Genomic DNA, 27,652 nt, shown 5'->3' on the forward strand with positions numbered 1-27,652 from the left:
TAGCTTTTTTTCCCATTTGTACTCACTCCATGGGTAATCTCATCCAGTCCCATGGCCCTTAGATATTGCCCCAGCACGGACTCCCAAATTTCTAACTGTAGCATAGACTCCCTTCCTGAACTCCAAACTGCACATTGCAATTGCCTACTCAACATCTCCACTTGGATGTCAAGTAGACATCTAAATTTAATACATCCAAAGTTGAAGTCATCTTCCCCAATCACCTTGCTCTACCCACGGCCCTCCAAATCTCAGCTAATGGCACTTGCAGGCTTCTAATCATCCAAGTTCATAACTTCAGAGTAAAAGAATGACTGGAGGGCCTCCCTGGTGGCGCAGTGGTTGAGAGTCCGCCTGCCGATGCAGGGGATACGGGTTCGTGCCCCGGTCTGGGAGGATCCCATATGCCGCGGAGCGGCTGGGCCCGTGAGCCATGGCCGCTGGGCCTGCGCATCCGGAGCCTGTGCTCCGCAACGGGAGAGGCCACAACAGTGAGAGGCCCGCATACCGTAAAAAAAAAAAAAAAAAAAAAAAAAGAATGACTGGAAAACAGTCTAATGCACAATGCCAGTTATCTAAAAATGAAGGTAGACCTAGGTATTGGGATCAAAGATATCATATAATCACTAAAATGTTTTCTAAAATAGGTTTAAAGTTATTTTTTAAGTCTAGGATTTAGATTTTGACATTTTAATTTCTTTTGAATACAAGCCACTTTTTGCAAGCTAGGAAACAGAATCAAACTAAGGCAGTCTTGTCCTCTAGAGATCCAGGCCAGTTCTTACAGTCTTCAGCAGAATGATATCATAATACGAGGTGCTAACAACAGGGTTAAAAACTATAAATAATAACCACTTATCTACATTTTTTCCTTAGGAAACAGCCAAAAGTCTCGTCCTTAAAGGTATGATATACAGAACATCTAGATTTACAAAGGACAGAATGATCCAAATTATATGCTGGCCAACCTGTCAGTGAACCAGATCAGAGCTGGCCAAGGACTGGTGAACAGAAAATGTGTTTACAGTTTGAATATTTGCTCTGAGGTTTAAAAAATTCCTAGTTGCTGTTAATAAGAAAGCAAGTAAAAAATATTATAGATGCACCACACTGATATTTGATTTTGCCACGGTTTTCCACTAGAACACAAAGTTAGAGTATGGGGATAAGACACTTACATATTTTCAAAATAAATTACTTAGTAATAAGAAATCTGACATACTGCGTTCTTCCATTTGCCACAAGAACATATTGACAATGAGGACTGTTTTAAAAAATGCTCAACTCTAAAAAGGGTGGTGGCAGCAACACATTCCACTACAGAATAACCTCCCACTTTCCCATACAATTAACACTGCTACTTTTTATGATACATATTCATGTGGAAAAACTTGTCAGGAGCTTTTGCCAGGGCCAGGAGATGAAAAATAGAGACTGTCCTGATGACATGGATAGTTGTAAGCTCAGGTAACATCTTTAGGATGGATCCATAAAATCTGGCCACTGTTTTGTTAAACATCTGCAAATCGCAGAACTCCTTAGCCCTTAGCCATAGTATCTGCTCAATGTCTTAAAGCTGGGCTCAGTCCCATCTGTGACTCTTTTCTTCAGGGCTGAGGTGTGCTAGTCATCAAAGTCTGGAATGTCATCGTAGGAGTATCCCCGGTAGCCTTTGGATGCATAGTAGGCGATGCGCAGGTGGTAAAATCCTGGCAGGAACACCAGGATGCCAATGATCAGGACGGGAACGGCCCGGTCTGCCCCCTGGTGGCAGAAGGATGCAAACACATCAGTACCATGCAAGTTATAAATTTTAAAATAAAATAAAGCCATGGGTCCAATCCATGGATCAGTTATCATATACTTTTCAGAGCACTTTCTTTTGGTAATACACTACCAAGGCAAAAGATTTACATCTCTTTGCCTCCTTATCAATTTCATAAAAACTACAAAGTACTAAAAATTATAAAGAAATTATCCATGTTCAACCATAGATATCTACTTCCCATAAAGAAACCAGAGCTCCTTAGAGAAATGGCTGTTGAGGGGGCAGGGAATGTACAGATGGGCCTGGGATAACTTGCTGAGCCAGAAAACAAGAAAGCTATCAAAGGCTAACCTGGGTCAGCTTTAAAAGACAGGAGTAGGGGACTTCCCTGGTGGCAGAGTGGTTAACACTCCACGCTCCCAATGCAGGGGGCCTGGGTTTGATCCCTGCTCAGGGAACTAGATCCCACATGCATGATGCAACGAACTGCCACAACTAAGGAGCCCACCTGCCACAACTAAGACCCAGCACAACCAAATAAAGAAAGAAATATTAAAAAAAAAAAAAAAAAAAAGGAGACAGGAGTAACCTGAAGAGGCTCCTACTGACCAAATATGGGACAATTTATATGTTAAAAAGAATATAGACTACAGTTGACTGAAGCACAAATATGTAAAAAGATGATGACCTTACAGTGATACTAACAATTCTTTGGTTACCTTTTGAGGTTGCTAGGTGTATTTTTATAAAAATTTGATAAAGAGAAATAATCAAACATTTTGCCTACCTTCACTATACACATTGTATTTCAGGGTAACCAAATAATGGTTTTGAGAAAGTTCCAGAAGAATTTTCACTGATAAACGTGGAAAATGATAGAACTGGATTCATTAGTGAAAAGGGTAATTCATTTTATAATAAATGAATTAGGCTGAAGACACTTGAACCCAGTAATCAATCTTAATATCAACTAAAAATTAGGACAACCATTTTGTGCCTCCTAATGTAATGCTATAGCAATGGTTCTCAAAATGTGGTCCATGGAACACCAGCATCCCTTGTTAGAAATACAAATTCTCACGCCTCACCCTAGACCTACAAAACTGGAATCTCGGGTTTCCCTGGTGGCGCAGTGGTTGAGAGTCCACCTGCCGATGCAGGGGACACGGGTTCGTGCCCCGGTCTGGGAAGATCCCACATGCCGCGGAGCGGCTGGGCCCATGAGCCATGGCCGCTGAGCCTGCGCGTCCGGAGCCTGTGCTCCGCAACGGGAGAGGCCACAACAGTGAGAGGCCCGTGTACCGCAAAAAAAAAAAAAAAAAAAAAATGGAATCTCTGGGAGCAGGGTCAAGGAACCTGTGTGTTAACAAGACTGCCAAGTGATTCTGACAGATGCTGAAGTTTGAGAACCCATGTGCAATAGCAAATACACAGCACCCCTATGAAATATTCTTTCTAAAGCTAGGCTAAAGTAGAACTAAATCTAAGCAAGTCCCTAAATCTAACAGTATGCAAGAAATATGAGGAATAGAAAAACAAGTAAACGGTATCAAGACAACACCCCTAGATTAATGTAAAAACTGTTAGAGATGCACACTTACAGATTTACCAGCAAATGTAAATCTGGTATTTGATTTATTACACAGGAAAAAAACTTGGGGATAGATGAAACAAAACATTCATAATTGTTGATGCCTAGTTGTGGATACATGGTGGAGGTTCATATTATTCCATCTACTTCTGTTTTGTTTGAAATGTCTGCAATAATAGTGAAAAAAAAACCCAAACTAGAAACCAAAACAATCTATTAGGTGATTTTCTTATTAACACCTTTATCCTTATTTATAAAGTAGTCTTTTATAAACCACAGAAGGTGAAGTGATATTTGTTGCATGTGGATCTCACCTCCACTCTCAATTTTCACATCATTAATAGAATTTTGACTATACCCCTGGGATTAACAATGCATGCTGCAATGAAAGTTAACTGAAGGCACAGTCCTGAAGTTAGATGTTCAAATTTAGATGGCACCAAGTATGCCTCTGGTGGCCACATAATAGTTTAGGACCCGAGGCAAACTGGATACAGGTCTCAAAAGGCAAACGTAGCCATTTTATTGTGACAGTGTTTAATATTCCCAGTTCCAAGGATAATGCCCCCAGTTTTAGCTCTTGGCTTTGTTCCTTCTGCAGACCAATGTGACCATCATCCCCTGGCCTGGTGTGTGCTGAAGAACAGATGTGAACTATCGTCAGTATTACTTTAGAACAATTTAGACACTGTGTATAAGCATCTGTATACAATCCAAAAGAAAGAACCACCAAAAACTACTTTAGCAAAAACTACTTTAGGTTACTAAGGTATCATACTGAAGCTCAATAGGAACTCCAACCAAATCCAATTTAAGAAAGATCTGATCCATGAGCCAAAAGTCCTGGCTTGGTCAGTGGCCCCAGAAGCCTCACTGCTTCTCCCCAAACACTAAGTACAGCAGTATAACTGCAAAGTTATAATAACAGCATTCTACTCCAGTTATAGCCTTTATCAGTCAGAAATCCTCAACGCTAGGCTCAGTTTTGCTGTTCCAAACTAAGATGGTGGGAAAACTGCCCAACATCTCAGAGGGAAAATTTGCCTACCTGCCACACCCACCTCATAGGAACTGTGGGAGAAGTTTCCTGAAGCTCAAAGGAAGAAATATTTCTTGTTATCTGAGAACAAAATCTAAAAAAAGAAACCCTTTTCTCCTTTCTGCTGGAATATACTGAATATAAAAATGTGAGTCCTGGCTCACATTTTAAACATCCCATGGCAATCCCACAAGCCCCTCAGCTTACCCCTTTGCTGATATAGCCTGCCAGCAGGAGGGAGCCTATGATAATGAGGAAGGCGCCAATCAAAAACAGCACCGTAGCAAGCGCAATGGCCTTATATGGAATCTTAGGAGGGCTTTTCTTAAACTGAAAGAGAAACAAAAAAAGACAAGGAAGAGCATTATGAATACACCAGGGCTCAGACACTTTAAAGCAGAGAGGATAAGAGGAACCAATCCTGGCGTGTCTTGAAGTCCTACTTACTACCCAATGCAGCTCTGGGAGAGAAAGGAAAAGGACTGGCAGGAGATGAAGCTCTAGTTATTGCTCTAACAATAACTTGAGGGAGGGAGTCCCAGAATGTTATTCTTTCTCGTTTTAGTCTCATTCCACAGACCATTCGTTGTACCGTAAAAAAATCATTTTCTTACAAAAACAAAAGACACTTCATGGTCATTCACTGATTAGACATGTTTTTAATAAACATGTCTTGGCACATGGAAGGCTGTACTAATCTACAGGGGTTAAGAGTGTACATCATGCTCTGGAAAATAAGAAAGAAAATAAGTGATTTCTGGCATTCAAAGTTAAGCTGGCATATAGTCAAAGGTTTCAAAAAAAAACTTTTTCTAAAGCATTAGTTGCCTGTCCCACAAGGCAAATAACCTGCCTTATAAACAAGTTCAATTCAAGGTTAAGATTCAGAGACAAATTCCTAAGGTTTGGCTCATGGTTGTGTCTGACCTAACTGACTGGAAGCTTTCCAGACGCACTTAAAAAACAAAACAAAACAAAACAAAACAAAAAACCCCCCAAGGGCTTCCCTGGTGGTGCAGTGGTTGAGAGTCCGCCTGCCGATGCAGGGGCACGGGTTCGTGCCCCCGTCCAGGAAGATCCCACATGCTGTGGAGCGGCTGGACCCGTGAGCCATGGCCGCTGAGCCTGCGCGTCTGGAGCCTGTGCTCCGCAACGGGAGAGGCTACAACAGTGAGAGGCCCACGTACTGCAAAAAAAAAAAAAAACAAACCCCAAAACTCTCTTCTTCAAGTGTGGGTCCAAAAAGTACAAAGAATAATTGATTTGTTTATATTTAAAAGGATGGGTTCCTGCCACTTCCTCTTCAGTCCTGGTTCCACCTAAAATATTCTATTCTAAAGGGAAGTGGGCAAAAGGAGATGCTACACCATTAACTATTTTATAAACAATGATCAGGGTAGGACACAAACTTAATAAACATTCTGTTTTACTTATTGTTTGCCACAAAGAATGCCTTTAATAAATTGGATCTCATGACATCAGGAAAGAAGGAAGATTCCCACAACCTGCTGGCTTTAGCAGTTAGTTTCTCCTTTAAAGGAGATGAACTGGGTTTGACTGAAGTGTAAACAAACTGATGACACAGTCTTTTAAAAATTCTACTTAACAAAAGACAATCTGATTATTTCCAGATAAACTAAATAGAATTTGCAACTACTGAACCCTGGCATTACAACTAAAATTTCTTAGACAATATTTATATTGGTTCGAAACTGCTCTGCCAAGGTCCTTCCTTCTGCAGGCTATGGCTGAAAATCTCAGAGCAGAGTTTCTTTCCTGCTGCTCCCTCTAATATCTAGGGACAGTGAGCAAAACCTCTACCTGGAAGGTTTCCCTGCTAACTCAGCAGAAACAGAGCCAGCCAATCTCATCAGGTCCCTTCTGCATTTACCTGAAGGTCAATGTAGCCATCATCTGTACTGGAGAGCCTTGAGTATTTCACTTTACTACTGGGGATTCCAGTAGCCAGGTTGGTACGAGACGGCATCATAACACGCTGACACAGCTACAGTCTGAAAACAAAGAAAAGTATTACTGTCTGCAGGCTACAACAATGTGTTTGTTATACGTATTGGAGCTCTGGGCTGCAATGTCATACTAGCAACTGGCAATTTAGGCTCCACTGCTCTTAGAACCTGATATTCCTTTGACAAGTGAAAGCATTCTCATTATGCATCTACTCTGGTTTGTCCTGGTAGAATAAGAATCAAGACATTTGCCAAGAACCAGACCTCATGTTTATGTTGCCACCAATGTTTCTCTGCCTCCTAATTTTTCCAAAGTCACACGGTGAGTAGGTGAAAGGGTGGTGACTTAAATCCAAGTCCATCTGACATTTCAACCATTCTGCTATAGTATAGTATTGCCTGTCCCCCGTCCCTGCTTCCAGAAAAAGCAAGAGGAGCATATACTCAAGTGATTCTCTTATTTGTCAGGGAGAGAGGAAAAAGGGTGGGAAATGGAATACATTCACATCAGCATTTTGCCTATTTCCCTCTGATAGATATCATCCTTTTAACACAAAGGATCTGTAAAACTTCTTGTTGTAAATTTGGATAAGCTACTGGCTACCAGTGTTGTACCAGTGTCCTCTGATTTGCCTGCCTCTCTGCTCCACCCCAAGCACTGAAAGCAATGATTGCACTTTCCAGGTTACTCCTACAGCTACATTAAAAACAAACAAATAAACAAAAAACCCCGAATAAATACCTGTTTTTTGTTCAAAATAGTCAAAGCGACTACAGTAATGAAATCACGGTTATTATGTCACTAGTTTAAACACAGTAGATAAGATTAAAAAACAATGACATTTAAATTGAAAAACATTTGTAATTTGTGTACTTTTTCTCCATAAAATCACAAAGTTATGTGAATGAAACAAGTAAATCTATTTTGATCATGAAGCTATTTGATTTCTAAAAGTGAAACATATCTTTAAAAAAAGAAGATTAAGTATTTCAATAAGGGCAACATAAAAAAAAAAAACATAAAACATAAAGACCAGACTTCCTCTGGTACGACATTTGCAAATAATCATCATCATTATAATGGCAGTTAACAATTACCTAGTATTAAGTGACGGGTACTGTTTTAAGTGCTTTATATATACTTAATACTGAATATTAATGCACTGTTTTAAGTGGCCCGCAGTCAACCTAAACTAACTAGCATTATAAAGGAATTGGTGCTAAATGCTCATGCCCTTTTTTAGTAATTATATACTGGAGCAGAAATCAAGTATTGAAAAAATAAGAGTATGCTTACTTACATGCTTTTCTAAAAGGGTTAGATCAAATTCCGTCAAATACTATGTTTTTAGGTGTTGCGATCCCGACTACACGATAATCTAAATTTAATTCTATAAAACTTTAAGTCCAAACTACCAATAAGTGGGGGGTTTGAGAGCATTTAATCGCCTCTGATTTGTATTAGTCTTAAAAAAATAGTTTAGGGCTTCCCTGGTGGCGCAGTGGTTGAGAGTCCGCCTGCCGATGCAGGGGACACGGGTTCGTGCCCCGGTCCGGGAAGATCCCACATGCCGCGGAGCGGCTGGGCCCGTGAGCCATGGCCGCTGAGCCTGCGCGTCCGGAGCCTGTGCTCCGCAACGGGAGAGGCCACAACAGTGAGAGGCCCGCGTACCGCCAAAAAAAGAAAAAAATAGTTTACATACTCTGACATTAACGTGTGTGTGACATTAACGTCACACACCGCATCAAAACATAAAAAAGCGCAGGGCGTGAAGGAGAGGGGAGACGAATGCTTACTGGTAGCAAAGGGTAATAATTCTAAAAGAGGGGAAAGGAAAAACGTAAATCAATGTTTTCCGGGTACCAGCCCAAGTTCCCAACTTTTTTACCAGCCTCACCGCAACCCCAAAATTTCCTCAGCACTTGAATGTTGCAAGAATTTTGAAAGCATCAGCAAAGCACTTAGCACAGTGCCTTGCACTACGCGCCTCTACACACTATTTCCGTGCCCGCCTCCAGACCGAGCCAACGAGAAATAAGGACCAACATGATTTTAGAAGGAAAATAAAATCCAGTTTCTGGAAAAAGGCCAGCCGTGCCCCGGGAGGGCGAACGCTCCACACCGAGGACTCGGGGATTGATTTCGGCAGGGAGCGCAGTCTGGGCCGCGCCGCGAACCTGAGTCGAGCTCTTCCGCTCCCGCCCCGCCGTACACACGCCTTACCGGAGCCCGGGCCAGGCAGCCCGCGCGCAGACAGCTAGCTCACGGTTCGCAGCACGCAAGCCGGAGACCTCACGGTACGCCCCCGCCCCCCCCAACTGCCTACCCGCCCCAGACCAGCTGGGAGCCGGAAATAGCGTGTCGGAAGGCATCGCGCCGGACGTGGCGTCACCGGGAGCGACACCTCCTCGTTCCACTCTCCGTCCGGTTTCGGGCGTGTACCCGGCGTGCTAGGGCTCCGCAGAGGGAGCACGCCCCGTGGGGTTTCGGGAGGCGCCGTGCGTTGGGCTGGCTGCCGATCACCTCGCGGCGGGCGAGTGCCTAGGTAACCGGGCCGCCTGGGTCACAGGTCCAGGGCTAGCCGGCTACGTGTTTCTTTCCGGCCCCTAGGGTAGTGTAGGGAGCTCAGTGGCGCCTCGAGAGGCGGAAGCCGAGCCGGCGAAGCTTCCTGAAGGCCGGGGCTGGCAGGTCTCCCTATGCCCAGGGCCGCGCCGCAGTCTCTGCGGCCCTATACCCCACGCGCTGCTCTCGAGCAGCCCCACATTCTTGCGCTTCAGTTTCCCCGCTCCTCGTCTTCAGGCCTTACCCCGGTAAGAGGTCTGGCCACAAGGGACATTTTGCAACACGTGAAACTTTTTAAAATATCGAGCTTTATTAAAGTATAATTTACATATGATAAAGTACAATTGGATTGGTTTTGACAGATGCATATAGTCTTGTAGCCATCATCACAACGTAGATAAAATATCTTCATCACTCCAAAAATTTCCATCAGGCTCCTTTGCAGCCAATATCCTTCCCCAACCCCAGGAACACAGAAAGGTAATGAATAGTTACCTACTGGATACAGTGAGTTCTACCGTCACTCCAAGTACGATAGAAATCTGTCATTTAATCCACCAAACACAAAATACACCGGAAAAAGGGACTACAATAAAGGAATTCTCAATATGCAGCATGTCAACCTGCGACCTTGTAGCACAATTACTGCTGGGCCTTTTTCACTTTCTTGGTTGAATCCAACATCCATGGAATTAAGCCACCTTCATCCTTTAAGGGAATAAGTCCCCACAAAAGGCTACTTATGCTAGAGAAATTATTTTTGCACAAACATACTCCTTGGGACCTATCAGATCTACTAAAAACTTCCAAGAAACTTCCTGTACAAGGCTCCCTGGGCTAATGAAACACTGCCCTGTAACAATGCTAGTCTTATAAAGCTGACAGAACTTTGGGTACATTAAGCTTCTGTAAAGTGTTAGTTTCTGCTAGCAAAAAAGACAAAATATTATGTATTTGTTCTACTCTCCCCTTTTCATTTCTTGAGCTCAAGTCAGAATACCAAAATAAGTTTGGCAAATGAATCCCCCAAAATACTTTGTCACCTGCTGTATCTGGAATACTTTTTATCACTGTATCTAATGTTATATCAACCTGCTCTAGACTGAAAAAATAAGCTCATTTACATGAGCTGCTTGAATTGTGAATTCGTTAGGATACTTGCAACCATCGTAGTACAAATGAAGGCACTGTCCTGTGATGCTTGAAATTCAAATGACTTTTATTTAAATTGAAAACAATACTTAAAACTGCATTTAGAGTCGAAACCCTTGTTTATAAAAATTATAAGGAGTATTCCTAGGTAAGGCAAAGTTATTACTAGGTTAACAAGACCAGATTTGACTTTGGACTTTACTCTTTGAACAAACTGTAGAGAATGGAGAAAAAAAAAAGTTATTTACAGAAAACAGTATCTACATATGTACTCAGAGGTACAAAGACAAAAGAGACTTAAGTACGTGCTAGCATCTCAGAAGCAGTTCTCAAAGAGCTTAGTTTTATTTCCTTGAATTTTAAGAATGTCTAAGATCCTTCTTCATCCTCGATCTTGGGAGCCAAATAGTACTTTAAATGTCCCATATCAGCAATTTTATACTCTACGACTGAAAGAAAACAGGAATATAATTAATTACTGAGAAGTACCACATACACTACCTACAAAACGAGATTCAACAAGTTTATTATCTTACCAAGGGGTACATCTGCAGACATACTGAGTGTTACTGTAGGAGAGAGTGGAGTGGCTTTTGTAAAGAAGTTCAGGTACCTCAGTGCAAAAGTTAGCTGAACTGGTTCATTCATCTCTATGGTAACCTTAGGGAGAAGACAAAAGATTCATCATACTGAAAAACATCAAGAAAGCTGCAACCCATTCATTTCTAATATACATTGACAAATGACTTAGTTTCTTCAACAAATAAAATTGTAATAGAGGGAAAATGAAATTGAAGAGAAAACCAATGGACTAAATAAAAGAAATTTAAGGAGTGCATCTCAATGAACTGTAATGTACGGACCTTATTAAAATCTTGATTCAAACAAACTGAAATAACCAAGGAAGTAGCAACACTGAAAAATTCCTTAATACAATTTTCTTAGATGTCATAAAATGTTTACACTACGAATAAATTAAAACATTGATGAGTGAATTTTTTCTTTTTTTAAAAATTTCTAGCTGCGCGGCTTTAGGGATGTTAGTTCCCTGACGAGGGATAGAACCCACGCCCTCGTCAGTGAAAGTGCGGAGTCCTAAGCACTGGACCGCCAGAGAATTCCCTATGGGTTAAGTAACATTTGAGAGAAGAACAAAAATCAAGATTGGCAGGGGAGTGAAATGTAATTTAGGAGAAAAGAATCAGCCCCTGGAGTTTTGTTACTAATATATACTTGTTACTAATATATGTATTTTTAAACTCTTTATTTAAAAGTTAATATAAGGATTACATAAGAGCTCACAACAGCTAGATTTTCCCCCCAACTAGATCCTACTGGGTTGCTCAATTATTTGGTAAAAACACAGTAAGTACCTACAGAAAGCTAAAGCTAGCCTCCCAGGCCTATCCTTAAGAGTATGTGTGGGTTTGATACACAAACCCATTGTTCTACAGTTTATAAAGGTTGCACTAAATTTGCATTCCCTTCTCACAAATTTAAGTTAGATGGCATCTTTAAGATCACTTGCAGGTTTCAAAAGTTTCAATTCTCACATTCTCAAATATTAGTTACTTGGAAATGCAAATTCTGTCTGTTTTTCTTTAGAGCTTTCTTTAATTTTAGCAATTACCTTGCTAAAGACTGAATGTTTGGGCTTCCCTGGTGGCGCAGTGGTTCAGAGTCTGCCTGCCTGATGCAGGGGACACAGGCTCGTGCCCCGGTCCGGGAAGATCCCACATGCCGCGGAGCGGCTGGGCCCGTGAGCCATGGCTGCTGAGCCTGCACATCCGGAGCCTGTGCTCCGCAACGGGAGAGGCCACAACAGTGAGAGGCCCGCGTACCACCAAAAAAAAAAAAAAGACTGAATGTTTGTGCCCCCCCCACCCCAATTCACGTTAAAACCAAATTCACAATATGGTGGTATTGGAGGTGGGGCCTTTGGGAGGTGCTTAGCGTTAGGAAGGCAGAGCCCTCATGAATGGGATTAATGCCCTTATAAAAGAGACCCCAGAGAACTCCCTTGCCCCCTCCACCATGTAAGAAGGCTGCTGTCTGTGAACCAAGAAGCAGGCCCTCGTCAGACACCAAATCTGCCAGCTTCCGAGCCTCCAGAACTGTGAATAATAAACTTTTGTTGTTTATAAGCCACTCAGTCTATGGTATTTTGTTATAGAAGCCTTAGCAGACTAAGATATAACCTAATATTCTTCTTCGAAGTATTTTGTTTACTTAAAAACTACTTACAGCCTCCTCTTCTTTATCAACATTACTCGTTTGTGACAACTTAATATTTCCATTTCCAAGTTCTCCACTTGCAGAAAATTTCACTCCATCTTTTGCACAGGAAATTACAACAGCATCTCCAATATGACTGAGATCTCGGCATATACGTGCAAATTCACCAGAAGGCATCTTTACTACACAGCTGTACTCTTGTTCCTATAAAACAAAGAAATTTAAATGTCATGGAAATGAAAGATTTGGCACCCTCACTTTCTGAAGACTCAGCATCTAAACAAGAACTCAGAATTCAAGATTTTCTGATTACTTTGAAATATCACTCATTGTGTAATTTCTTAACACTCTAACCACTCAAAAAATAAATGCAGATATAAAACAAGTATGCTGTAAGAATAACCATACTAAGAAAACAAATTAGAGCTTAAACTTTTAACAGTAAATGCACTATCCCAGGAACAAGAGCCTCCACCTAATCACCCTACAGTAGGGCTAAATCAAGAGGCCATTAGGGTATGGCATACAGTGATGATGGCGCAAACAGGTCTGCTTTCCAAAACAAGAGAATATGATGTTAGGCATTTTAAACATCCGAACACCTCTTCTCACTTTTGATGTTGATAAACCTAACCATAATGAATTTCTGCTAAAATAGCTTTAAGATCTCTCAATAAAAATCAAGCACTCGGGTTTCCCTGGTGGCACAGTGGTTAAGAATCTGCCTGCCAATGCAGGGGACCCAGGTTCAAGCCCTGGTCCGGGAAGATCCCACATGCCGTGGAGCAACTAAGCCCGTATGCCACAACTACTGAGCCTGCACTCTAGAGCCCATGAGCCACAACTACTGAACCCGAGTACCACAACTACTGAAGCCTGCACACCTAGAGCCCATGCTCCACAACGAGAAGCCGCCTCAATGAGAAGCCTGTGCACCACAACGAAGAGTAGCCCCCCCTCTCCCCAGCTAGAGAAAAGCCCACACGCAGCAATGAAGACCCAACACAGCCAAAAATAAATTAAAAAAAAAAAGATCTACAAAAAAACAAAAAAAATCAAGCATTCTAGGAATAATAATTTAAAAAGAGACGCAGAGGTTAATGGAAATATTCACTCGGCAGAAATAAATTCAAACCAATGAGCCACTGTAGAACACCATAACTTAATAAAATGACAAATATGTCAATCTTAAATACCCCACTCTGGAACATGCATGAGCATATATACAGAAAAAGTTCTGTTAGGAAATACGCTTTAAATTATTATATTAATATATCTTATGTAACTATCAAGACTGTACAGTATGCTCAATCAGAAACTCTGATACTCACTGGAATTCCAAGTTGTTCAACATCTAAATCCATTAACTTCATTTCATAGTCTGAAACCTTTTCTTGATCTACCAAAAGAAACCAAATGTTGAAGAACATGTAAGTTTACAACTATCAGGTATATTTTACAGCCATCACAAACATTATCTTAAATTTCTTTCAGCCTTCGGAAATAATGACACTACATTTTAACTTCTTCTAGCATAAGTCAGTAGAAGGGTGCGACTTACTTGGAGCTTCAAATACTAGTGCCAAGGTGTCCGCATTATCTTCAGCCCTTAGTGTAATGATGTCTTCATTGCCAGCACATTTCAGTATTTTGGACATGCTAGAACACAAAACAACAAAGGGTTTAAAATCAACAAATTAAAACCAGGAGGTACCACTTTTTAAAAATTATTTAATTATTTTATTTATTTATGGCTGCTTTGGGTCTTCATTGCTGCATGCATGGGCTTCTCAGCGCAGTGGCTTTTCTTGTTGCAGAGCATGGGCTCTAGGCGCGCGGGCTTCAGCAGTTGCGACACGCAGGCTCAGTAGCTGTGGTGCATGGGCCTAGCTGCTCCACAGCATGCGGGATCCTCCCGGACCAGGTCTCGAACCCGCGTCCCCTGCATTGGCAGGCAGATTCTAAACCACTGCGCCACCAGGGAAGCCCAGGAGGTACCACTTTTAACCATTAGACCATCTGCCGAATTGGTGAGTTAGAGAAACGTAAGGGGTTTGTGTAAGCCGGTCCAGCCATTTGGAATGCAATCTGGTAGTATTTATACTTAAACTAAACAGCCCCCCCCCACCAAGAGCAATTTCACTTATGGATATAAAACAGCAGTATTTTATGAACTGCAAATCCCTTTGGTGGGTGAAGTAAATTACTGGGCCAACGATCTTTAAAAACGATTTAATAAACCTGTTAAAACACACTGCATGTAGTACGGGTAAACATTTCTCACAAGCTTTAAGATTTAAACATGTGTATGTACTAGACAGGTAGTGGTCAAAAGTTGAAAGCACTGCCCTGGAGAAAATTTTCCTCAAACCGGGATCTTGGGGTGCTCAGCGCAACTCTGTAGTAAAAGAAATACTCTTGTCCCTCGTTAGGGCGAAAGAACTAGAACACATTATAAAGCAGTTAAAGTCAACCAGGACCAAGGTTTCTCATCCGAAGCCGCCTGCACTTAATGACCAAAGAGCTCTGCAACAGTCTTTCCCTGGCACCGCAAAGGAGTCCGTCATTTTCCCGCCACCACCCGCTTTGTGACTTTGGCGCGGAAAGAGCCGGTTCGCGCTGCAGCCAGCGCGGGCTTTCCGAACCGCGCGTTCTGCTGGGTCCCGCCCCACTGGTGCCGCAGGCCAATGAGAAGGCGCAGATGGCCCACTCCAGCCAATGAGGGCCCGGCCCGGAGGCGCTCCCGCCAAGAGCCAGAGGGGGTGGATCAGGGCCCGGCTATCCGCTGCTTAGGGGCTCACCTGGTGAGGTTCACGCCCATGGCCAAGTTGCGGTCGCAGCGGTACGTGTCGAAGCCCTCGGAGCGTAGGGTGAGCTGCACCAAAGAGACATGGGACGAGTCCATGCTCTGCAGGTTCACGCCGCTCGAGCTGATGTCCCAGCAGGCCTCGTTGATGAGGTCCTTAAGCGCCTCAAGCACCTTCTTCAAGATGGAGCCCTGGACCAGGCGCGCCTCGAACATGGTGGCGGAGTCGCAACGACACGGCTGCTGGCGGAAGGAAGGAGGAAGGTGTAGCCGGCTTAGGCTTCAGGAGATGAGAGCGAGCGGGCGAACTAACTCAGGAACGCTTGAGACGGAGGAAGCCCACAACCAACCCGTCGCGCCTGCAGCAGTTTAATACTGCCGCGTCTGCGAGCGCGCGCTACGACCCCGCGCCCCTCGCGGAGACGTCACCACGCTGCCCCGCCTGCTGCCTGGGCGGAGAGACTGAAGAGCCAATCGTGCCCCTGCTCCACACGAAGCCCGCCCCACCCCTAACATCTACTGGAGGGTGCGGACGTGGGGGCGGGGTATGAGCTCTGCGCCTTCTGAGGGCCGGCTGATAGGCGACCGGCGGGAATCCCCGCCTTTTTGTCACGTTCCGGAACCGGACGTTAGAAAAGTCCGGGCGAGTGTGAAGGTCAGGCCTAGACTTGGGGTGGGGGTCGTTGAACTGCGTCTTCGTGGTGCTTCATCTCCCTCTCGAGGGGTAGGGAATTTCCGGCCTCGAAAGTGAAACGCAAATCCAGCCTGCTAGGAGGAAGAGCCACCTTGTAGCCTAAAGAGTGCTGCTTTAAGAGGTGTAAAATTATGATGAAAAAAAAAGTTGTCTTGACCACCAGCTCTTAAACCTCCTCCGCCACATACACACCAAACTCGTATCACTTACCGTATGCAACTTTATAAGCTTTTTTATTTTCTCTACAAATATATTTTTTAAAAAAACGAATGAATTTATACCGTAGACACTTCTGCAAAGTACTTAATAAAGAATGTGTAATTTTATGCCAGGTACATGTTTTCTATATTAGCACCTCTTAAAAAGATGGCATAATATCCTACGTATGTAACCAATTTACAGAGTGCTTGTAATTTGGGCAACTCCTTGAAGTATTGCTGGATCGAAGAGCATACACGTTAAAATTTTGATAAATGTTACTAAATTGATTTCTAAAAGATTGCAATTTACATTTCAGCCAAAACTACGAGCATGCTCATTTCGCCTAATTTTTCTTTCTATAAATATTAGCAATCTCGTTTTAAAATCTGTGCTCGTGTGGAAATTTCAGTTTGTGTATTAAAAGATTGGTGCAAGTTGGATATCGTTCATATAGTTCTTGACCGCTGTCTTATTGATTAAAAGGAGAACTTCATATATTAATAATCTTCTTCTTATAAATATCCCCCCATTGTTTCTTTTTTGCTTTGTTTACAGCATTTCTCTTTAGTTGCTTCTAATATTTTACCTTGGTCTGTAGAATTCTTAATTTTTCTACCGTGTATCTTGGTGTGGATTTAGTTTTATTTTTCCTGTTCAGGGAATTTTGTATTCCTCAATCAGAAGATTAATGTATTTCATCAAGTCTAGAATATTGTCAACCATTATGGCTTCAAAAATTGCCTTTCCCGGGCTTCCCTGGTGGCGCAGTGGTTGAGAGTCCGCCTGCCGATGTAGGGGACACGGGTTCGTGCCCCGGTGCGGGAAGATCCCACATGCCACGGAGCGGCTGGGCCCGTGAGCCATGGCCGCTGAGCCTGCGCGTCCGGAGCCTGTGCTCCGCAACGGGAGAGGCCACAACAGTGAGAGGCCCGCGTACCGCAAAAAAAAAAAAAAAAAAAAAATTGCCTTTCCCTATTCTGTTCTCTCCCTCTAGCATTTTTTTTTAGCATTTTTTTTTTTTTTTTTTTTTTTTTTTTGCGGTACGTGGGCCTCTCACCGCCGCGGAGCACAGGCTCCAGACGCACAGGCCCAGCGGCCATGGCTCATGGGTCCAGCTGCTCCGCAGCATGTGGGATCCTCCCAGACCGGGGCACGAACCCGCGTCCCCTGCATCGGCAGGCGGACTCCGAACCACTGAGCCACCAGGGAAGCCCCTCTCTAGCATTTTTATTAGGTGTATCTAGTTCACTGAATTTAAGGTACCTTCAATTGTAAGATGCCCCATTATTTTATGTAGCACAAGAAAATAAAATATCAAACTATCATATGATTTATCATTTGGAATGTCTATTTTGTAACTATCAAAAGGACTTTTAGACTTTTAAAAACATTTGTATATGTCACTCATGTGCATAATATGTACACACTATATATATATATTGGTTAAAGCACTTTTTTTTTTTTTTTTTCGGTATGCGGGCCTCTCGCTGTTGTGGCCTCTCCCGTTGCGGGGCACAGGCTCCGGACGCGCAGGCTCAGCGGCCATGGCTCACGGGCCCAGCCGCTCCGCGGCATGTGGGATCTTCCCAGACCGGGGCACGAACCCGTGTCCCCTGCATCCGCAGGCGGACTCTCAACCACTGCGCCACCAGGGAAGCCCTAAAGCACTTTTAATATATCTTCACATTCAGTTTCTTACTCAGTTACTGATACTGCTGTTTTTCCATATATCATACTCTGTCGTCAAGGGTGTGGATGATGCAGAATTCTCAAGAGTGCTCCTCTATTGTCTCTGGAATTTCTTCCAAGTCTCTGCCACCCATTCGTAAATTTTGATACTAGCACTAACTTCCTTTATATATAATCAACTATCCTTTTGCATACATCTTTATATCAAAACACAACGGTTTCATCTATTTGTAGGTATTTTCCTTTCCAGGTCCTTTTATTTTTATTTATTTATTTATTTTTAAAAATATTTATTTATTTATTCATTTATGGCTGCGTTGGGTCTTTGTTGCCGTGCACAGGCTTTCTCTAGTTGCGGAGAGTGGGGGCTACTCTTCATTGCGGTGCTCAGGCTTCTCATTGCAGTGGCTTCTCTTGTTGCAGAACATGGGCTCTAGGCATGTGGGCTTCAGTAGTTGTGACGCACAGGCTCAGTAGTGTGACACACGGGCTTAGTTGTTCTGTGGCATGTGGGATCATCCCAGACCAGGGCTCGAACCCATGTCCCCTGCATTGGCAGTCAGATTCTTAACCACTGCACCACCAGGGAAGTCCCTCCAGGTCCTTTTAGTGTCTCAGTTCCTTTGCAAAATGTGGAATGTATTCATTCCAACAGTGAGAAACATTTGCTTCACTGATAACGAATGTATACTCTACTACTCTGTTTCTGTGCTTTCTGCTTACGTAATAACATTTTGGTTTAATGCCAAATCGAAGTGTTGATTTGAAGGTATTTTAAATGGCAATTAAACTCCACCCATGACTTAAGAATGGGTATGACCTGTGGTCAGGGAAGGCCTTCTGCAGAGGTAGCAGTTTACCAGAGAAACTAGCTGTTTGGAGAGTGGGAGAAAGTATTCTAGGCTGAAAGAATAACATGTTTAAAAAGGACAGCATGCTTAGAAAGTGTTCAAGTAGTAGTTTGTTTTAAAATTCAAAGCTTTTTTTATAAGTATTTTTCCCCTGTTTTATTGAGATGTAATTGACATACAATAGGACTCAAAGATTGATGTGTCCGGAACACACTGAACAATGGGGAGAGTGGTGCAAGGTGAGGTTGCAAAGAGAGGCAGGGCTGAGATCTTATAGCCCTTTACAAGCCCTCTATAAGTGAAAAGGAAAGTTATCAAAAGGCCTTTGGCATGAGACAATTTCTGTTTTTTTTAAATTAATTAATTTATTTATGGCTGTGTTGGGTCTTTGTTGCTGCTCACGGACTTTCTCTAGTTGCGGAGAGTGGAGGCTACTCTTCATTGCCGTGTGCAGGTGTCTCATCGCAGTGGTTTCTCTTGTTGCGGAGCACGGGCTCTAGGCGAGCAGGCTTCAGTAGTTGTGGCATGCAGGCTCAGTAGTTGTGGCACGTGGGCTTAGTTGCTCTGCGGCATGTGGGATCTTCCTGGGCCAGGGATCGAACCCGTGTCCCCTGCATTGGCAGGTGTATTCTTATTCGCTGCGCCACCAGGGAAGTTCCCAATTTCTGTTTTAAGAGGATTACTTTAACAACTAGTAAAGGTGCTATTTCAATCAGTGAGAGAAAGAATGAATTAAATTATGACCAAACAATTCGTTAAACTTCTAGGAAAAAGTAAAGCTATAGACTCTTCCTAATAACTGTTTACTGAAATAATTTCCAGATAGATTAAATAATTAAAATTCAAATAAATGTAAACCCAATAAGAAATGGAAAAATATTTTGGTAAATATTTAAGAGATCTTGCTGTGGGCTTCTAAACATAAAAGGAAAAAAACCCATAAAACATAAGGAATGACTACATAAGTTTTAAAACTTCAGTGTGCCTAAAAACTTGTGTTGGTTAATATACTTTGTTTCCACAACAGAGAACCCAATTCAAGCTGAATAAAAGGGCACTTTATGTATCTAAACAAAATCCAGAGGTCCCTGGCTTCTAGTGCCTAAGGTCCAGTCTTAGTAAATGTATGAAAAATGGTTAGCATATTAATAAGCAAAGAAACATAAATTAAAGGGAGATAAAATTTTAATCTACCAAATTAATAAAAATTGTGTTAATACCCATTTCTTAGGAAGGATATAAGGAAGTGGGCACTTTCATGACTTGAAGATGAGAGTATAAATTGGTATAATTTTTCCAGTGGGAATTTGGAAATGTGTATGAAAATCCTTGGAATTTTTTATTTAGTCTTTGACACAGAAATTCAATCTATAGGATTTTTTTTTTTCCCAAAGAAGTAATCAGAGTTACTTACCAAGATGAGGCATATTTAAGAATGTTTCTTATAGAATTATTAACAATTCCCCTGAAATTGGAAATAATCTTCAGGCCTAACAATATGGTCTTTGTTAGGTAAATTATGGTAAATCTGTAAGATGGAATACTATAAAGCCTTTCAAGTACCATTCTCAAAGGGCATTTGATGTTAAAAAATCGGGTTATGAAACAGTATAAACAATAGTATCCCAACTTTCTAAAATTATTATATCTGAGTGTAAGTGCACATAAAATAGAATAAAAAGGCAATAATATGGATATTAACAGTAATTATCTATGGCTGATGCTACCACAAATGATCTTAATATTTTTCATTATGCTTTTCTGCATTTCCCACAATTTCTTCATCAAACATGTATTGTTGGTCAGAAAATGTTAATGCATGGTGGGAGAGAAAAAATGCTGTGAACTATTTAATATATTTCTGGCAAATTTCTTTACAAGGTGATATCACATATTAAACTGAGTCGCATTCCTGGCTGTACATTAGACTCATCTGGAGAGCTTAACAAACCGAAAGAAATAAGCCTATTTCCTCTAGGTTCCATCTCTAGAGATTCTTATTTAGTTGGTCTAGGATGGGCCCTCCACTGGCATTTTTAGAAGCTCCCCAGGTAATTCTAATAAATAATTAGGACTGAAAAGTACTGTTTCAGCATGTGTGATCAATTGATGAATATTTATGCTTAAAGCCACCTGCACCTCCATATAGACTATTGGTTTGAAAAAGTAAGACCTATGCTTTGTCAGAGAGAAGACTGAAATTATAGTTTAGATGGACTGTCTAATAATCTAATAGGTCTACAAGTTTGTGGGAATGCAGGATTTGCATTTTTGAAACTTTAAGATGTTAGACAGTTCTGTCTAGCCCATTCTCAATTCCATTTTGCATGTCGTCTCACTAAACTGAATAAGAAGTTTTAGCTTTCTGAGAACACTTGTCAAGATAAGATCTAGAAAGGCAATATGAAGGACAAGAAAAAGACTAGATCAAGTCTGTTTTTGTTTATGGACAATTTTTAAAAAAATGTATTGTTTAAATAATTCATTTATTGACAGTTCTTCCCCTCTAAGAGAGGAAAAACACTATTCGGGGAACTGAAGAATTTTCTTGTCACTTGTACCAATGCAGTTTTCAAATCATCAAGAAGGTGGGAGGTGTTTTTATTATAGAATGATAATAATTATAGCAATACCTGCCCACTTATGCTGAGCTTTCAGTCAGCCTGCACACTCTGGGGGACTAAAAATCTCATGCTAGTTACCTATACTAATCTAAAGTATAGGTATAGGAGTGCAATAGAAAGAGTGCAATGAAAAGAATCACCATATACAAGATATGTCACAAGCCTGGAAGAAAGGGCCCTAGAGGAAAGAGCTATTATGAAGTATTCTATTATTATGAGGTATTTCTATTGAAGGGAAAAATCAGGGGTAGAGGAGGAGGTGTAACGTAATGTAAAAGAACAAAGTTCTTCTTTGGGCTGGAGGTGAGGGAAATTTTTTACTTTTAATTTCTTCCTACAGTTGAGGGAGAGGCTCTAAAGCTTGCCTAAATACCTGTTAACATGACTTCCAGAGGTCTAAATATCTGATCCCTGTTTACCACAGTACTGACTTCAGAATTGTACCTGGTCTGAGCTCCATTAGCTTGGGAGGGCTGAGTATGACAGATAAGAAGTTTGTTCGGGCCAAACTGTAGGGAGTTACCTACCCTAGTAATTATACTGTGCGTTCTGAAACTCTGATCTACGTGCACTGGTTCTCCAGTTAGGCTGTTTCAAAGCAAACAGCTGAGGTTCCAGGAGGACTGATGTGATGCTTACTCGGATGTGACCTTTCACAATTATGTTCCATAAAGGTGAGAATCTGGTTACTAACACTTCCACCTGTCTTAAAGGATGACATTGTGACTGTCTTTGTGTTGACATCCTTCTAGATCCTTTAGATAATAAACCTTGCTTAATTTACCCAAGAAGTGTCTGGTCTTTAGTTCAAGAAGTGATCACTGACATTAGTCAAAATGGTGGTCACACAGTCTCCAACAGATTAAAATAGTTTTAAAATTACCATCAGCATGTTATTTACTTTTTAAAAATAATTTATTTTTGACTTTTTAAAAAATATTTATTTATTTATTTTGGCTGGGCCGGTCTTAGTTGCAGCACGCGGGATCTTCATAGCGGCATGCGGGATCTTCATTGCGGCATGCAGGCTCATAGTTGCGGCGTGCAGACTTCTTAGTTGCGGCATGCATGCAGTATCTAGTTCCCCACCAGGGATGGAACCCGGGTTCCCTGCATTGGGAGCTGGAGTCTTACCCACTGGACCACCAGGGAAGTCCCATGTTATTTACTTTTATAAATAAGATTAAAACAAAAGACAAAATAAAACAAAAGAGCACAGCTTTCTCTAAATAAATTATGGCCTGAAGGGAGTGGTCTGTTTCTCTAAAAAAACCAAGTATTTGTGCATTAATAGGGAACAAAGCATACCCTGAGTTCAGTGTTCCTCTATACCTATTTTACTGTCACTTTGAAGCAGTGTTATAGGCACTTGGGAATATACTTTTATAGAAATCAAGAAAATATAACACCCTTTTCAGAATTCTCACTACTTTCCCCAAACTTCACAGTTCAGGTCAAAATTGCTAACACAAAATTGCAACTCCTATGTGTGCAAATTTCTCTCCTTGTTAAACTACAATATGCTTAAGGGAAGGGGCCCCATTTTATACTTGTTTTACATCACTTAAAGGCAGCCAACAGGAACTGCTGAAGGCAATGCTGAGCAACACAGATATTAACAATGAATTTAGGAAGACCAGGAGTATGTTAAAGAGGACGTTGGTAACAGATCTGTGTTCGTATTCTTAGTGGGCACTTTCTAGCCGTGAGACCTTGGTTAAATCATTTTCTTTCAGGAGAAACTTTAAATCTATTAAATGGGTACTTGGGATGCGTCAGGTACATAGGAGATTGGGCTGTGAACAAAGCAGGCAGCATTCCTGTCCAAAAATATCCTTCAATAGTCCAGAAGAGAGAAAACAAAGCTGAATAATCGTGGAAGACCCTAGCTGCAAAATGAAAATCATATCCACTTCCAAGCGTTGTACAGATTAAATGAGATACATTAAAGAGACTACATAGTTCAGTACCCAGCACATAATTAACGCTCACTAAATAGAAGATAACTTGGCAAAGCAACGCAGACTTTAAGTTTGGCTTTCACTTCCTTATCACGTAATCTCCTCCTTTTACACAGGTGCGTTCTCCAGGCCTTTCCGCTCAGGGCCTAACATGCGTCTACTTATCAGTGAGAGGGAAGAGCCCTGGCTATTGAAGACAAGAAGCCGAAGGCAGCGAGCACTAGGCCGGCTAGAGCCTCGGGGCTGCAGCCCATGGCCCCCAGCAACCTGTTATCTCTAAGACCCCGGGCTCCAGCTCCCGAGCTCCCATTGACTAGTCTCCCTCAGAAACACACGCCTTTTCCAGCCCTCTCATGCTGCTATCCAATGCACGCCTCTCCGCTCCTCTCCGCTCGCCCCGCCCCCGCCCCGCCTCCGCCCCGCCTCCTTGACGGGTTCGCGCCATTGGTGTGTCTCCGGGGCTGTGATGGCAGCGGTGCGCGTGCGCGCTCGTTCGGGGCCCTCCCGAGAAAAGGAGTTGGTGGGCCTGGGCTGGAGGAGGTTGGTCGTGCTCTGCCCGGGTGAAAGGGCGGTGGCTGCACCGGGCGGGGCCAAGTTTCAGGGCTGGCGGCCGGGCTGCGGTGGCGCCAGGAGCCGCTGCGAAGCTGCGCGCTGCTTAGGCGACGCGGGGCCGGCCGAGCAGAGTCCGCGCGTGCCCGCGCTGAGCTGCCGGCCCCGGCGGCTGTGCCACTCGGCCGCAGCGACGAAGCGCTGGTGTTTCCAGCATGACGGAGCTAAGGCAGAGGATGGCCCGCGAGCCGGACGCACCGCCTGAGGACAAGGTAGCGGCAGCATCGGGTGGGCACGGCCGGGGCAGCGGAGTCCCCCGGAGGTTCGTGCGGGGGTGCGCGCAGAGGGGTCGTCTTGCCATCTGACACTTCTGCGCGGCCGTCGGCGGCCCCGGGCCTGGTCGGCGGGAAGGGTCCTCGGGTGCTGGGCCCCGCGGAGCTCGCGGCAGGGTTCAGCAGGTCGGGGTCCCGGGGACATGGCTCTGGGGTCCAGTTGGGTGTGGTATCTCCGGGGCGCAAGAAGGAGAGCGCGGGGGTTGCGCATGTCCGCAGCCCTCGCAGGGCTGGTTGCGGGGTCCTACGCCAATCCCCCTCCCCGAGGCCTTCCTGGGTGTGAAGACGTCGAGACCCCGGGAAGACTCCTCTGAGCGTGACTTAGCCTCTCTGATCTTTAAAATGTTATTTGGGGGCTGGAGGTGTAACAAGACAAGGCCATGTGATTTGCCTGTTAGGAGATTTAAACCCCTTTTCGAAAGTTAAATCTGTTGGCTTTAAGCAGAGTAGTCTCTTAATTCATGTAGTCAGCAGGTGTTGGAAGGTATATTCCCCAAAGATGGGCTTGTTTCCTGCTTCAGATGTGGGCGTTGATGGGGTAGAGAAGGAGGGTAGAACAGAGGCCATCTTGGCAGGGACGTAGTTGGTTGGGGTTGAGAGATGAGGGGAGTAGACTTAATTGGTTGAAGTGAAAGGTTTGTGTAAGGGAGTTGAGGAAGGTGAGGAGTCATTATGTTACTGTGGACGTTGAATGACAGCATAAACTTAGTGGTAGTATTTCGAGCCTGGGGTTAGCAGTGGTCAGGAGCAGTGTTATTTGGTAAATTGATCTGACAGTGATGTGTAGACTGGACTGAGGGAGCATGGACCAGAATGAAGCAGACTGGCTGACTCGCGGGTTGCCAACAGGTGACCTGCAGTTGTTTTCTTTGGTCCCTGTGTTGCTTTAAAAACCAGAATATTTCTCCCAACAATCTGAATTTATTGCCTATTTTGGATCATTGGAAGATCTGCCATCACATTCCCACCTGATTAACGTTTGGCTGGAACTGAGGAACAGCTGTTCCCACCAATCCCTGTTGCTCTACACCAGGCCCACAGCACCCATTTATGTAGCTTTCCGTTTTTGGTAACTGGAGGAAAGGAACATTAGGGAGGTATCAGGAAGGAGGAAGGCACAAGATTAGGTGTCAGGGTGTCAACAGCAGTTATACTGGAAGGAATGTTTTGGGTGAAAGATAATGGGATTTTAAACAATTTTTTTGGTTATGACAGTGGATCACCCAAGGAGAACTCTCCATACTGATTTTTACAATATGTTTTGGAGAAAATTTAGGGCTTGGGTGCAAGTTTAGGAGTCGCTTACAGAGACAAGTTACTTTGAAGTTTCTAATCTTCCCATTAAATACTCTAGCTGGGCCTGGAAGAGCTTTGTGGCCACACTGCATATGCCTTTTGGGGAGTTTACAGATATTTGGAGGCTGTGTAGCCCTGTTTAAGGGTGAGAGATCAGACTTGATGTTAATGGGACTTTGTGGTTTTAGAAGGTGCGAGAAGAGGTAGAAAAAAAGAAGGCATGATACCTAATGGGTTGTATTTTTGAAAAGCTATTTGTAATAATTAGACTTACTCAGTGGTAAAAACAAGCAAAGCCACATGCCCAGAAACCATGAGGTTATGAGGTGAAACAGTTTCTACCCTCCCCACCTAACTACGGGGATCCATCTCCCAGACAAAAGCGCCAGTTGATTCTTAAGTACTTTCCCATCCCCTGGTGTAGGTAGGGAGGATATGAGGAACTATCCAGCTAAAGGTACCTTAATTTTTTACAATTGCACTTAAACTGCTTCTATGATGACAGAATGCCTGGGGCTTAGAGGTTCACTAAGTGCTTGTTGCTCCACAAACACAGCACCTACTTGCCTTCTGTTAAAAGCCTAATGTAGTCCATTAGCCCAGAACAAGACAGTTGCTCCATTGCTCAATATTTCTGATTATCATGCATGGGATTTCAAACTTCCATGATTCTGGCTTTGCTGATATTCTTGGGTTAAAATTTAGGAAAATTAGAAATAATAAAACAAGGATATCTTGTTAGGGAAATAAATGGTGAAATGGGAACTTTCTTATTTCATAGTAGAAGAATTCAGAAAACAGTATTAGGTCAATTCATTAAAAGAACTGGAACAAATTTGAAAGATTTAAAAAAATGTTTCAGTTGCTTAACTGTTGTGGCAAAGTGTCTTATAAATAAGCAGACAAAATAATCTGGGGAATGTGTTTATTTTAAAAGTCAGAAGGTATTTTGTTATATTTAGCATCCTGGAATGGAATTGTCAAAGCCAATTGCTAATAAAGGAAACGTTTTCCTCTGGGAACCGTGCTTATAATTTTAAATTCCCAAAGCACAGTATTGTTGCCAAACTAAGAAACTTGGAATTTAAGCTTTGGAAGTGGTCTTCCTCCCAACGATCCATGTTTTTCCAGTGGTGCTTAGGAAAGACAAGAATGAAATGTGGGCCAAAAGATTGGCATCTTAAAATTTATGATTGGGTTGGCATTTCAGGAGACTTTGAATGCATCTAGGAAACTTTTGAAATGACTCTCCTAACTAATTTCACAGTGCAAATAATCACCCTTTAAACTGTTTGAAAAAAATGTGCATCACTATTTCTGATTTGTGCACTCTGCTGTCTTTCCTGGGATCCACACAGGTGAAGTGTATTGAATTCGTTAGTTTTGCAGAGAGCTTGCTGAGTAACTCTCATGCACACAGCTTCTTAACCTGCTCCCTGTGCTGTGACAGCCTCCCCAGCCTTCCTGACTGGTGCTGGAGGCTGCTGGGGGTGACAGAGCACAGCCTTTCACTTACAGACTGCCTCTGGTTTGGAAAAGAGACTCTTGACTGTTAATTTTGCCAGGCTTTCCTTGGAAGAATACTGATTTGTTCCTGGGGTTGGGCTGAGTTCCTGCCTTCCAGGCCTTGCCACGCAGTGGTTGCTTGGTTGGGGCAGTGGTGTGGAGCCAACCAGGGCAGACCTGGTCCCCATTAGGCAGCTTGCCCTGCCAGTCCATGATCTTTGTTCTTGTGCTGTTTGCCTCATCAGTGGGGATGGCATAGGGCCCACTCAGTTGAGTGACCTTTTAAAGAAAGTTAAACTTTATGTTATTTTGACTAGACAGTGGGTACGTGGTTCAGAATTTGAAAGGTGCAGAGTGTACACTGTGAACGCCTCCTTGCTGCCTCCCTGGTTCTCCTCCCCAGCAGCAGCACACCCCTGCCAGGGTGCTCACGAGCACCTGCTGCTGGTGCGAAAGGACCTGAACTGTCCTTTGGATTTGTTGCCCTTTGGCAGCAGCTCTTTTATATTAGAGTCACCACAGGGCCAGCCTGGGGCTTCTCTGGGAAGACTTGGCTGCGTTTTTGAAAGAGCCCTTGAGACCTGGGATTTACTGGCAACATTCTCTGCTCTTGGGTGAGATGTTGAGAGGATATCTGTCACTGACCTGGATCCCTCAGTGGACGACTCTCGGAGCCTTGTCCCCATAGTCTGTGTCCTGCTAGTCCTGTGGTTTTGGTGATCTGCAGGAAATTCCTAGGTATACGTCCCTCAGTCAACACAGACTTAGTTTGTCTCAAATTGGACTTTTCTCGTTTTAGACGTTGACCTTCCTCCTCCCGTCTGCTCT

General features: G+C 43.1%; 3 protein-coding genes across 3 annotated transcripts in view; 1 reads left to right on the plus strand and 2 right to left on the minus strand.

The window, feature by feature from the left end:
* Positions 1–674: 674 nt before the first annotated feature.
* TMEM230 (transmembrane protein 230) lies at positions 675–8,708 on the minus strand. Its single transcript, XM_082645588.1, has 4 exons — positions 8,590–8,708; positions 6,290–6,410; positions 4,606–4,728; positions 675–1,764 (listed from the first exon to the last, which is right to left on the minus strand). The coding sequence occupies exons 2-4, from the start codon at positions 6,386–6,388 to the stop codon at positions 1,624–1,626; spliced, it is 363 nt and encodes a 120-aa protein (XP_082501714.1). The 5' UTR covers positions 6,389–6,410; positions 8,590–8,708; the 3' UTR covers positions 675–1,623.
* A 511-nt stretch (positions 8,709–9,219) lies between these two features.
* PCNA (proliferating cell nuclear antigen) lies at positions 9,220–15,557 on the minus strand. The gene is made up of 6 exons (XM_082600488.1): positions 15,117–15,557; positions 13,877–13,974; positions 13,647–13,714; positions 12,325–12,519; positions 10,617–10,740; positions 9,220–10,529 (listed from the first exon to the last, which is right to left on the minus strand). Exons 1-6 carry the CDS (start codon positions 15,335–15,337, stop codon positions 10,450–10,452), a joined length of 786 nt encoding a protein of 261 aa, XP_082456614.1. The 5' UTR covers positions 15,338–15,557; the 3' UTR covers positions 9,220–10,449.
* An 8,103-nt stretch (positions 15,558–23,660) lies between these two features.
* CDS2 (CDP-diacylglycerol synthase 2) overlaps positions 23,661–27,652 on the plus strand; it is a 59,417-nt gene continuing 55,425 nt past the window's right edge. The window contains exon 1 of the mRNA XM_082643404.1: positions 23,661–23,962. Within this exon, the coding sequence (XP_082499530.1) occupies positions 23,906–23,962 (57 nt within the window). The 5' untranslated portion in view covers positions 23,661–23,905. The remainder of the gene's footprint in view (positions 23,963–27,652) is intronic.

This window comes from Mesoplodon mirus, assembly GCF_964341445.2.
Source record: "Mesoplodon mirus genome assembly, chromosome: 15".
NCBI lineage: Eukaryota > Metazoa > Chordata > Mammalia > Artiodactyla > Ziphiidae > Mesoplodon > Mesoplodon mirus.

Bases quoted from the DNA above. Each gene is read 5' to 3' on its own strand.
- PCNA (XM_082600488.1), bottom strand. From the start codon at position 15,337: ATGTTCGAGGCGCGCCTGGTCCAGGGCTCCATCTTGAAGAAGGTGCTT. The intron at 12,520-13,646 runs GTGAGTATCAGA...TTTGTTTTATAG, and splicing joins TTGAACAACTTGGAATTCCA to GAACAAGAGTACAGCTGTGT. The intron at 10,741-12,324 runs GTAAGTAGTTTT...CTTCTCCCTAAG, and splicing joins TTGATAAAGAAGAGGAGGCT to GTTACCATAGAGATGAATGA.
- TMEM230 (XM_082645588.1), bottom strand. From the start codon at position 6,388: ATGATGCCGTCTCGTACCAACCTGGCTACTGGAATCCCCAGTAGTAAA. The intron at 4,729-6,289 runs GTAAATGCAGAA...TTTCTCTTTCAG, and splicing joins ATGGCTACATTGACCTTCAG to TTTAAGAAAAGCCCTCCTAA. The intron at 1,765-4,605 runs GTAAGCTGAGGG...TTCTGCCACCAG, and splicing joins CAGGCTATATCAGCAAAGGG to GGGGCAGACCGGGCCGTTCC.